Raw genomic sequence first — 12,224 nt, 5'->3', positions numbered from 1 at the left:
ATATCTTCTCTGAAGGCAATTGCTTATCCTGGATTTTCTGTAGGTGAATTAAGGTTAAGGGAGTCTGAAAACAACTAAAAACCAAGCTTTTCAGATTTCTATTTATTAAAAAAAAAAAGAAAAAAGACAACCATGTATCGTTTTTTTTCTACTTTCCAATTATGGACTAATTTATGTGTCACGAAAACTCTTAAAGGCCTCATCACGGCCTGTGGATGTAACATGACAAATGTGAAATAGCTTAAGCAATATGAACACTTTTGAAAGATGCTGTATAATTACCTTCATTGACTTGTATAGCCGTTCAGCAAAAAATGCTGGTTTATTCTTAATGCATTTCACTGCAATCAGAAAAAAAAGTTAATTTTAGTGTTTATCACACAAACATGTCAAACTACAACTGCAAAACATCAAAGGCAAACATCACTAATAATTCTGTGTAAATTAAAGTGACATGATTTTAAACTGATAACCAAAAGTTAAACTGATAACCAAAAGTGATTGGAATTCATTTCATCTTCAGATGAAGAAGTGAGAAAACTTGCTCTCATGATCTGACGAACCAAAATGTGAAATGTTTTATGGAAATCGTGCAGCTTTTGGGAAGATTCACTGAGTTCATTACGAACGCACAGATGAAAGCCAGCATATGTAGAAGGGTTCATTAGTACATGAGCACCTTTCACATCTGTGAAGGCATCATGAAGTCTGAATGATGTATAAATATGTGTAACAGTAAAACCTGTTATCTCCACAGGAGTCACTTCACAAACTAACTAACCACTAACTCGTTTTATGTACCTGCTTCTGATGATCAGAACTGAAATAAACAACCATACAAGATTACGCTTACTCTGGAATTAATTATAAAAGCTTTGTTTTATTGTAAGTGGGAAAAAAAATCCTACTTAAGCATTCAATATGTTACCTTACTCTTTCTTTCTTTCATTCAATCAAATTTGTTTGTATTTGAAAAGGAATTCAAGGTTTTGCACTTTTCACAGAAGGCTAAGCTATAAAGAATGCTCTCATTTTCAATCTGAATATGCCTTCTGATGAGACTCTGTTAGATTAAATGGACCATTTGAAACGACATCTTATGCGGGCATTAATAATACTTTTCATTAAGTCCACATTTCTTTCTGATGTAATATTACCATCTAAAATGATGTGCATTCATTCTGTTAACTAGTTAACGGGAATAAAGGCATGGAAACATGAGTCCGTCTGCAACTAATCTGCAGTATATAATGTGTTTCACTTGCGTAAGCAGAATTATACTGTAATAAACTAATGTAGCAGTGAATATATGCCAGTGTGATGAAACATGTGAGTGAAGAACCTGACCTATGGCAAGAAAGACGTCCTCCAAGGAGCCAGACATCTCACTCTTGATGCTAGCCTCAATGTCTTTTCCAGAAATCTTCTGATATTCCTGAAACACTGGAGCAGAAAACAATATGATAAGGATTTATGGAGTGGGATGCTAATCATTATGAGCTGTTCAGACACCAATTTATGGACTAAGAGAAATTATTAGACTTAACGTTTGCTCATAAACCTGCCACAAGAGGTCAGTAAAACCTTCACAAGCTTTTTCCAAAGCCAGTTTTGTTATATAATAATAATAATAATAATTAAAAAAAAAATAACTGCAGTTCTTATTCTGGCAGGAATACCTCTCAGCAGATGGTTTCTGTTCCTAACGCACAGCACTGTGAGGAATTTCACCTCATCTGTGCCCCAACGAGCCTCTCCAGCCTCATAAATGTCCTATAAACCCAGAAGTAAAAAAAAAAAAAAAAGGAATTTATATGGGATTTAAATAAGTTTTGTATTGAGAGTTTTATTTAATATGAAGGTATTAACCTTTGCATCTTGAACGGCCAGGGCGTCGTCCACTTTATCGCCTTCATCTCGTCCAGCCTGCAATCCAAAAAAATCCATACAAAATAAGCAAATACACACAGATAATCAATTTTTCTCTTTCTGCAGTAAAACATTGGTAAGAAAGATGCTAATCAATGTTTTTTTTATTAATAACTTGCAAATAAAAATACAAGTTCCCTCGGTTTTGTTTATATAATCAAGTGAATGCCTAAATAAATTGTTTTAAAACAACTTTCAGCTGCTGCTCCATCATTAAATGAAGCAGTGACTGAAACGACAATATTAATGTAAAATATCTTCTTGATCTTTAACTTAAAACACCTCTGATAATTACTAGCACCTCTGGGGAAAACAATGCAGAAATCTTTAATAAATATCATTAAAATATATCATTTTTTGTTGCATTAATATAATCTCACAATGAAAAACACTGTTAAACACTCTTAGTTTTTACCCCTCGTAGACAAGGAGGGGTAAAAAGCTCAGAATTTTGACTTCTGAACTTTTCCATTTCAATATTCCTTTGGGTTTTTGTTTATTGAGATATAAATAGGATCAGAAATCCTTTCCACTCTTATTCCCTATAGCCATTAATTAAAAAGGCAAAAGATATAGATATGTATATGCAAATATGTGGCAGAATTTATGATTATTTTGTTAGAATATGAACGATAATACAACAACTTTCCTGTCATGTTTTGAATCTGGTTATTTATTATAAAGCAGTTGTGCTAGGTTTCATACTTTCTGTTGTCCCCTTCAATAGCAATGACAGTTTGACGTCTTTTCAAAGATTTGTGGATTCATTTATCAAATTTTAATGCCATTCAGTGCAATTTAAAACAAGAAGACGTGTGCCAATGCTCACCAGAAAGGAAATGTTTGCAAGAAAATAGTTACTTGCATAGATATGCAAACATTTGTGGTTGGTGTCATAATTTAAAATGTCGAAACAACTGGAACCGGAACAAACAAGGCTGTATCAGGAGCCAAGTTCACCTTTTGACCTCATAGTGAGGAGGAGAGAAACGTTTTCAAAGCGAGATTGGTCTCTCAGGGTTTCCAAGTCTCCATAACAACCATTTATTTTAAGACTTTTTGACACCTCTTTATCAGGGTTGCCAGTAATTATGAAGAATGTTTCATAACACCACAGATTAAATGAATATTATTGGAGCAAACTGGGAGACTGATGTTTGCTTACCGTGAGCAAAGAGACCAAAACCCTTTTAAACATCCCAGAGGTGTCCCCAGACACGGCGTCCTCAAGGGTCTTCCCATATTCTACAGTAAAGAAAAAACAACAAAAAAAGGAACAAATTATGTAAATTATTACCTACAGGCTGTTTTATTTTTGAAACAGCCGTTAAAACATGTTATATTTAACTCCATATGGTGAGATAAACACCAAAAACATAAAAGCAAAGGTGAAAACAATGAGCTCCCAGACAGAGAGCATGAATAATTTACAGCTTCCACTGCTTTCTGATAATGGGCCTTTAGAGGCCGCTGTGCAATATCGTATGTCATATATAGGCTCAGGAAACGACAGAGATACAGTAACTTAATGTAAGAATGAGAAGTGACAAAGTTACCTCTCTTATAGACCTCGTTGATGGTTTTAATTTCATTATTGCTTCTTGAAGCCAGAATATCAGTGAGGCAGGCCTCCTCTGTTCCAGCCCCCTGAGAAGCAGAAAATTACTATTTTGTTACTTAACTCAATGGAAATGAGCTCAAAGTATAACTTTAAAGGTATTTTGCTACTCCCTGTGAGAAAGTATCAATCTGATTTCTAAAAGGCCTTTTTCTCTCTACATGAAGGTAGAAAGATTTGTAGCAAGTGACAGAGAAACTGGAGTAACAAGTTCACCTGCTGAGAATGACAAGTTTCAACTAATGAAACTGAAAGAGGACGTCCTCGAGCATTAACTATCATCTAGTGAATAAGAATGTAAATCAAGAATGACAGAGATCAGCTTTCATAGTTCCTTACTCTTCCTGCCTCAACTTTTTAGAAGTTTCTGTTTGAGTGCAGAATGTTTGCCTTGATGCAATTCATCTTCCGTTTTCCCCCCACTAATCAGGAACAACACTGAGATGATGATCAAAAGGGGCCAACGGCTATTTCCTGTCTATTCTTTTTTTTTGTTTTTGTTTTTTTTTGGCCTTTTGACAAACTAAGATCAGTTCAAATCTATAATATTTTGTAAAATTTAGTTGTTTTACAAATATATCTCTTTAAAAGTTATAATTTCTTAGTGATTCTGTCATTTCACAAAAAGTTATACGTTTCATTAATTTGTTCATTATAAAGTTAATGTAGATCATTTAAATTCCTTTTTTTCTCAGAAAGTCAGATTTGCATAATTAAAATAAAGGAATGAAAATATAAGTGTAGAAAATAAACCTATACAGACATGGAAACATTAAAACAATCAAACTACAAACTTCCAGGTGGCACTCTGTATGTTTTACTCAATTATTGTGTCTAGAATCTTAGACATAACAGGAATGACCAAGAAAACATACAAAATACCAACCAATGGCTCCTGTAATTTTGTATTCATTATTTATACTCATCATACTTTGAAGCAAAGTGCTGAAAAGGTGCCTAAAAAGTGTGGATACAACACACTATATGACCATAAAATCATCACAAAAATGTTAATTGAGTAATTCTGACCTTCATTGCATTTCTCAGCTCATAGGCATCGTAGACGGGCGCCAACATCAGCAGACCCAGAACAACGCTCTTGAAGTTCCCGCTCAGCTCTGACGACAGATCATCAGCCAGCTCCTAACAGGACGAACAAAGGGAATAATATTGAGTCATTTTCCAGTTCTATCATAAATTCATTAAGAGTAAGATTTATCTTCTAGAGACCAGATATCCATCATCTCTGAGCTCCCCCACCAAAGGGTGTGGTTTTTGGAAACATTCTGTGAACAGTGCAGCCGTGTCGCACAGCTGACCACATGTGGGTGTCTCCAGCATGACTCACTCTTTCTGCTGGGCTCAGTCTTTGCTTTTCCTGCAGTTCCCTCAATGAATTCTCAGAAAACTTTATTCAACCTCTTACTGGACACCATGTGAAGGGATCGTCTTTATCTCACCGTGTCAACCCCAAAACTTCCCCCTCGGTTTATATATTGATCCTCATTAATAACGAAACAGAGAAGCAGACAGTTGGCAGCATTCCTTGTTTGGTTTTAGTGAATGTTTATTACAGGAGGGAGCGTTCCCCTTTCCGGCCGACTACAAGGCTCCCCCTGTCCAAAGCTGTGTTTATAGATGGTCATTTCCAATTTATTTCTGCTTTCTGGTCAGTGATTAACTTGGACTTTATCCATGCCTGTATCACACCTAAACAGAACATGATAAGAGCACACACTGAAACAATAGATACAGCACATGTGCACTGTTTGCTGTAGGGGTCATTTCGGGTGCTGTCCATCATTTTGAGGTCGTCAAGCTGTCGCTTCTCCATCTGCTTAAAATAATGTTTGTTCAAGATAATAATTCTGCTTCCAGTCAGACGAAGATTGTGTTTGCTCTCACCTTCCCCACAGTTTGTTTGTAGGCCTCCTTGATGCGCTGTCTCTGGGCAATCGTACGGTGCGCCAGGACGTCGATGATGGCCGCCTCATCCGTCCCTGAAAGCCACATCAGAGCACAGTACACACCTTGTGTACAACTACTTGGACCCTTTCAGAGTTTCTCTGTTTTTTGTCACACTATATTTTACACATCAAACATTTTTTTAACTAGATAACCTGAGTAAATACCAAATGCTGGGTTATTTTTCTGATTATTTCATTTATAATGGGAATAAATTATCAAAATGTATCTGGCCCTATGTGAAAAAGTTATTCCTTCTAAATCTAAATATTGCTTTCATAATAACTGTTTATCTGCCTTTTAACTCTCGGTGGAAACATTTTTGGCCCGCTCTTCTTTGCAGAAGTATGTTAATTCAGGCACACTGGAGGGTTTTCAAGAAAGAGAGGCAAATCAGACCTAAATCCAGACTTTGACTAACTTTCATTTTCTATTTTTGAGCCAATAAGAGGTGGAAATGCTGGTTTTGAATTTGGATCATTGGATCACTGAATAACTTGTGCAGGTAAACATATGGTCAACCTTACGGTCGGACATTTTCCTTTGGGATTTTCTCATAGAATTGAATTAATGGTTTTATTAATAATGAAAAGCCGTTCAGCTGCTGAAGCAACAAAGGAAGTCCAGATCTTCCCATCACCACTGACATATTTTACTGTCAGTATGATGCGCTTTTCCTGAGATGGACGCCCTTTCAAAATGTTCTGCTTCTGTCTTGTCAACTTGTAGGACATATTCCAAAGGGTTTTAGGATTTATTGGGATCCTTATTGGCACATTTGAAAATGCCCTTTTGGTTGTTTTTGGTCAACAGTGGTAAGAGGTTGGGAAATTTTCCCAACCTCTTATATAATGTTAAAACTATAACACTGACATTAACTTCAGGAAATAAGGCCTTCAGTGATTTACACATAGTTTATGATTCGTTTGTGACAGTGTGGGTGAGTCATCGATGAACTATTTGGATAATATTGGTAGGCCAGGATCTTCAGAGAAGGTTTAGACTGTTCCATGTTCTCTTAAGCTTTTTTTTTCTGGACTGATGAAAGTTTATGACTTCATTTCTCATCTGTTGGTACAAGTTGTGTTTCTTTTGGAGATCTACTTCATGTTGTCAGACAGGTCCTACTTATATGAGTTCTTGATTATACAGGTCTGGATAGAGAAACGGACCCTCCAAAACGTGGTTAATCCCAGTTCATTTATGATTTAGCAAGGGAACAATTATATTTTCACATAAGTGAAGTTGGTTTTGATAACTATTTTTTCCCTTAGTAAAGAAAACCATTTGAAATATGCAATTCACATTTACACTTCCTTTTTTTTGTCAGATAAAATTAGTTTTGTGATTTGAAGCATTTACATGTTTTTTTTTTTTTTTTAAAGGAAAAACAGATTAAATCTGTGGAGGCACAAAAACTTTTTCACAACACTTTATTTGAAACTCTACTTTTTAAGTGTCTAAAGGAGATCCCTCCAACAGCCCTGTATATAATCCTGACACACAGCTGCTTGTTTGGGTTACCATAGAAACCGTTTGTAAGCAAAAAGCAGCAAACTGGAGTCAGGAGGATCTGATTAGCCTAGTAAACTCCTAACATCATCCACATTCCTTTTCAGAGATCTCATGCAGAGCAAAAGTTGGTATGAAGGTTTGTCACACAGTTCTCACTGTATCAATTCAGACCATTGCAACCTACACTGAGATCAGATTACTACTGCAATTTGCATGCTGAGCAAAGTCAGGGATTTATTTTGTCTCCATAGTGTAGAATAAAGCAAAAACAACAGGATAAAGTGGGAAAAAAATGTTGAAAGTCTAAAATGAACAGCTGTGATTACAAAACAAGTGCTCAGCAACACTAAAATTTCCTCTAGAGCTTGGGAGGAGCAGACTTTTTTTTTCTTTCCATGGAGTCCTCCATGAAATCAGAGATAGGAAAGGCTGGATCATGAATGAAAGTGTTGCTGTGGGCCACTCACCAGTTCCCTTCATGGCTCCTCTCAGCTTCTGGGCATCGGCTGCAGCATCAAAACCAGCCGCCTCGGTCACAGTTCCACGGTTTCCAATCTGCTCATTGATTACACATTTATAACCGGTTAAGAATGCTAACAAATTAAAGCAAACAAAGAGTTCAAAGTTTATCTACATGTAATCAATTCTAAAATACACTCATTTTTATAGTTGCTTAAATACATCATAAATGCATGTAAGTGTATTACAACTACTGACATTTTTTTACTTTGTTTTTCTTGTTTCTTTTTCACGTGTGTCTGTGATTTTTACCGATTCTGATTTGCTGCTAAGGACTATAAAGACAACAGAAAAAAAGTTTGTGGTGCGGGCGTCAAAGTAGACGGTGCTGTTTGACGCATATATCGAACAAAAATAGGTAGAGCCTTTAATTAATCCACTTCATAAATAGGAAAACAATTGTCGGATTCGATTTTGACCAGCTGATCAGCAATCAGCCGGTCAAAGAGAAATAAAAGATTACAGCCACTCGGTCCATTTCTGACACTATTTCAAGTTTGAAAAAAAATTGAGATTTCCATTTCACTTGTAAATTAAATATTTCCTTTAGGATTTGTCAGATTTTATTTGTTTATCAAACGTTTCCCATAAAGAATTGCTGAGATAAATGCCCGGTTTGCTGCAAATCTTTAATGTAATAGTGAAAAAGCACATCCTAATTCAGAGCAAAAATATCGTTACCCAACCATTCACGTTTGGAGGAAACTAAACGAGGCATTGAAATTCACGAACACTGTTCCAACTCTTAAAAATGGTGGAGTCAGCATCATGCAGGTGGATTATTTTTTGGGGAGAAGTACAGGATTATTTCTAAATTCTTCAACTTTGAGCTAAGTTATGTGTTAGGAAATTGTGACCACACAATAAAATCGGTTTTTAAAAATAAGATCAGTACCATCTCTTTCTATTCCTGTCTCAAGACAAGAAGAGACTAAAGTTTCACTAGACATCTTTAGCAGTTTAAAGTGTCGCAACTTCTGTACAATGATAAACATAACCACAGTATTTGCCACATTTTAGGCCGATCTCCATTTTAAACTCAAAGACAGAAATGTACTCATTCTACAAGCTGCAGAAATAATGGTATAGCACAACTAACTTTAGACATTAGGTCTAATGTTTAAACCTTATGATCTTGCAAATACATGCAAATACCATTGGTGGTTACTATTCTTAGGAAAAGCAGCTTTCAAAGAACACACTTACTGCTGCCATTTTTTTAATGATGCTGTATCTGGTCTGGAGGTCTGAAGAGCTGAAATTAAAAAAAAATACAAATAAATAAAAATAAGCAGCACACAGCGCATGAAAGAGATTATAACAAAGTAAGAGCAAACAATCCAAGGAGGAAATAAGATGGTGCCAGGTTTGAAGGCTTCCCTTGTTAACCTTTGATAAATATTTAATTTGGTTTATTATCTTCACGAGGGTTTCCATCACACTCATAGGCCATGAGCTCTCGTTTCCCATCTCAGTGCTGGTGTTGCACAATCCCACAAAGTGTTTGTTTGTATGGACACACCTGTAATTACTCCGTTAAGAAGAGACATAATGGGAAGTCATTTCCATTACATATTATAAAATTTAATATGAAATTAAACTGTAGCACTGCGATTCATCAGTCTGCTGTGTGTAAACTAACAACAATTTTGTCTGTGATTAAAAGCTTATTGTACAAAAAAAATGATCAGACTATATCGTAATATTTTATGGAGACATTTACATGACAGACACTGTGGTCTGAATTCAGGAAACAGCTTAACAGAGTGGTTTGTTGTGAAAATATTCTGCATGTGATCACAAGACATTTTTACACTCAGCATGCGTCAACTGCAAGCCATCCCAAAGTTTATTCTGCATCTGGAACATAATAGACAATTATCCTGCAGGAAAACCTTCAGATCAAGTTGTGTATTCAAATTCATGCAAACATGAATTTGATTACACTAAAATAGCTACATGTAAGCTACATGTATATGGTAAATGTAGCTTAGCGAAAAAATAAAACTTACATTTCTGTTTCAACTAATCACGTGAATGTCTATAGCGTCGGTTCTTGGAAAGCTATTAGAAACCGGATTGTCAGGACTTAAAGACATTAAATGAAGAAATTGAACAATAGTGACACGTAGAATAATCGAGCGGAACTGAACAACAAAGTTATGACTGCATTTGAAATCTATTCATAATCGCAGCATTTGTGTAATAATGTATCATCTTTTGTAGAGCCTTTAAACTGTACATTTTAATACAAAACGGTACCGAAACTACACGAGGAAGAAGACAACGATAACTTGGCTTTGACGTCCCTGGGCACACCCTGCACAGGGAAAAGCGGTTGCCTGAGAAAAACTTACAGAGTTACAAAGCGGAACCCGAAGAACTCTTGAGTTTCGTCTCACCTGGTCTAAGAGTGCTTTCTTCCTGAAGCCCAACAAGAAGGTAGAGAGACAACAGCAGAACACCGTAGCTTTTAACTACAGCTCTGTTTACGGACCACCCACTTCAAACGCTATTTACGCGTGTACGCCACAGCTCGCGCGCATTCATCCAATTGTGTTTACTTGCTGTGACTCCAGGGGCGCTGTTGCGTTCCAAATAGCCTCAACCAGTTATTTTGTCGTTCAAAAAATACAAACTTCGATGGATTTTGTTGGGGTTTCATGGTGATATGTAGCAACTAGGTATAAATACTTAAGTAACTCTTTGAAAAAAAAAAGATAAAACTCCACTCTAAAATTTTGGACACAACGCCTTGACTCGAGTAACTTCCCCCAATAAAGAATAACCTTTTTTTTTCTAACAAAAATGCAAAGTCTTGCTTCTGCCTGAATTTGTTGTTTGTAATTATCTTATTTCATCAGTTAAGTCTTTGACATAGTTTTCGCATAACTTGTTTTTAGTCCAATTACGTTATTTTTAAATATTAAATTAGCAGAACCCCATCAATATCTCGTTGGATCCCTTTTGCTGACCCAAAAATATGTACAGAAATATCATCTTTAAGAGTTTTCTGTTTCACTTTTATTCACTACTCAAAATTATTACACTTTAGCTTTTAGCTGCATATACTTCCTTATTTTAGTTGCCCATGATTTCTTAGGGTTTTTCCAGAAGTCCTCCACACTGGACAGGTTCTTCGGTCTTTTCTGGCTCATTTTGAGGTTGCTAAAGTAGCTAGAGGAGCAAAGCAGCTTCACTGATGTGTCTGGAAGACAATAGAGCATGGCAAATAACATTTTAATAATTTTCAGCTAATGATTGACAAACAGGTCACATATTTTGATAAATAATAGAATACAATTAAAAATCTTTGATCAAAAAAATGTATTGGTCACTTTTTTTTTTTTTTGAAGTTGCATTTTTTCCTTCCACCTTCCACCAGCTTTCTGAGCCTCACCTATCGCCCCCTCGTGGCCACGGACCTCTTTTCAAGCTTTTTGCAGGTTTTTTGTTTTTGTCCAAGTTTGCTATGTTTAGTTGCAACAATCTTCTCAATTTAACGCTGCAAAATAAATATTGCTTAATTTTCAAGGCTTTTTACACCTCTTTACAAGAGTTTCCAATTAAAGGGGTCAGTCCAGCAATTATTTTTGCACAGGGACAAAGCTTATATTTCCAATTAAATAATTAAATTTATTGTGAACATTTGAATAAAATTACCTTCAGTATAATATTCCTGTAATTTTGTTGCAATACTGATAGCACTAAGAATTCTTTAGAGGTATTACTGCACAGACGATAAAGTCAACAGATGAACATAACACTGAAGAGTTCACACCCCACTGGAGCTACAGACAAGGGGTAAAACATGTGGGGGGAAGCTAAACAAAGAACTTTCCCCAAAATAGAAAAAAAAGACAAATATAAAATAAGAAACCACAAAACATTTTTGCAATACCATAAAGCTGTCATTCAGCTGTTGGAAAATGGGATTTATGCCCAGTTTCCTCACTCTAAATGTTGCAATGTCTTTGCCAAGACTTCCATTTCCCAATATACGCCTCCTTTATTGTCATACTCACTTATAAGTTGCTAAGGATGAAAGCTCGAAAGCACTCCATGGTATATAAATGTAATAAGGATGTACATTACACCAGAGAAAAATCGATTACACTAAACCAAGAATGAGACTCAGTAATTCCCAAATGTGACCTGGCAGCAACCTGACCAACATGAAACTCAAAGCAAGGACTACATGACACAAAATGTCCTTAAAATGACACAGAATAGATTGAATGAGGTTTACAATGACCAAAATAAGACCAACCAGCATGTAAAATATGTAACTAGAGCAGCTATGACACAGATGTAATGGTTAGTTTGGGATGTGAAGCCTGCTAACTGTAAAGTTAAATGTGAGTGAATTCCTGTTCCATTTGATATTGTGTCTAAGTAAAAGTGTTCTCAATATTTTTCCAATTGTCATGTTTAAACAAAAAAAAAGTATTTTGGTGGGGATTTTAGACTGACAAAACATAGTAAATAGTTAAAAAAAAAAAAAAAAAATTTTGGTTCAAAATTTTTCTGAATTTAATTCTGAAGTTGTAGCTTGGATTTGCAGTCCTCTTCCTGAGTCAATGACATGTAGAAATACCTTTCTGCAAGTTCCAGAAAGGTATTTCTGAAAACTTGCAGCTAATACGGTTGCACATCTGCAATCCAGTTCAAGTAAAAT

The 12,224-nt window shown here is 35.7% G+C and overlaps 1 protein-coding gene across 1 annotated transcript in view; it reads right to left on the bottom strand.

Annotated features, from left to right (window-relative positions):
* Positions 1-10,092, bottom strand: part of anxa4 (annexin A4) — a 14,565-nt gene extending 4,473 nt beyond the window's left edge. The window contains exons 1-11 of the mRNA XM_015056878.1: positions 9,949-10,092; positions 8,753-8,801; positions 7,495-7,582; positions 5,453-5,547; positions 4,577-4,690; positions 3,486-3,576; positions 3,095-3,174; positions 1,870-1,926; positions 1,680-1,773; positions 1,348-1,443; positions 283-341 (exon numbers count right to left, since the gene is read on the bottom strand). Coding sequence (XP_014912364.1) covers positions 283-341; positions 1,348-1,443; positions 1,680-1,773; positions 1,870-1,926; positions 3,095-3,174; positions 3,486-3,576; positions 4,577-4,690; positions 5,453-5,547; positions 7,495-7,582; positions 8,753-8,761 — 783 coding nt within the window. The 5' untranslated portion in view covers positions 8,762-8,801; positions 9,949-10,092. The remainder of the gene's footprint in view (positions 1-282; positions 342-1,347; positions 1,444-1,679; positions 1,774-1,869; positions 1,927-3,094; positions 3,175-3,485; positions 3,577-4,576; positions 4,691-5,452; positions 5,548-7,494; positions 7,583-8,752; positions 8,802-9,948) is intronic.
* Between the last annotated feature and the right edge of the window lie 2,132 nt (positions 10,093-12,224).

Source organism: Poecilia latipinna, unplaced genomic scaffold (genome assembly GCF_001443285.1).
Source record: "Poecilia latipinna isolate Pla-1442-1.1 unplaced genomic scaffold, P_latipinna-1.0 Scaffold1414, whole genome shotgun sequence".
NCBI lineage: Eukaryota > Metazoa > Chordata > Actinopteri > Cyprinodontiformes > Poeciliidae > Poecilia > Poecilia latipinna.
This window is presented reverse-complemented; position numbering and strand designations above follow the sequence as displayed.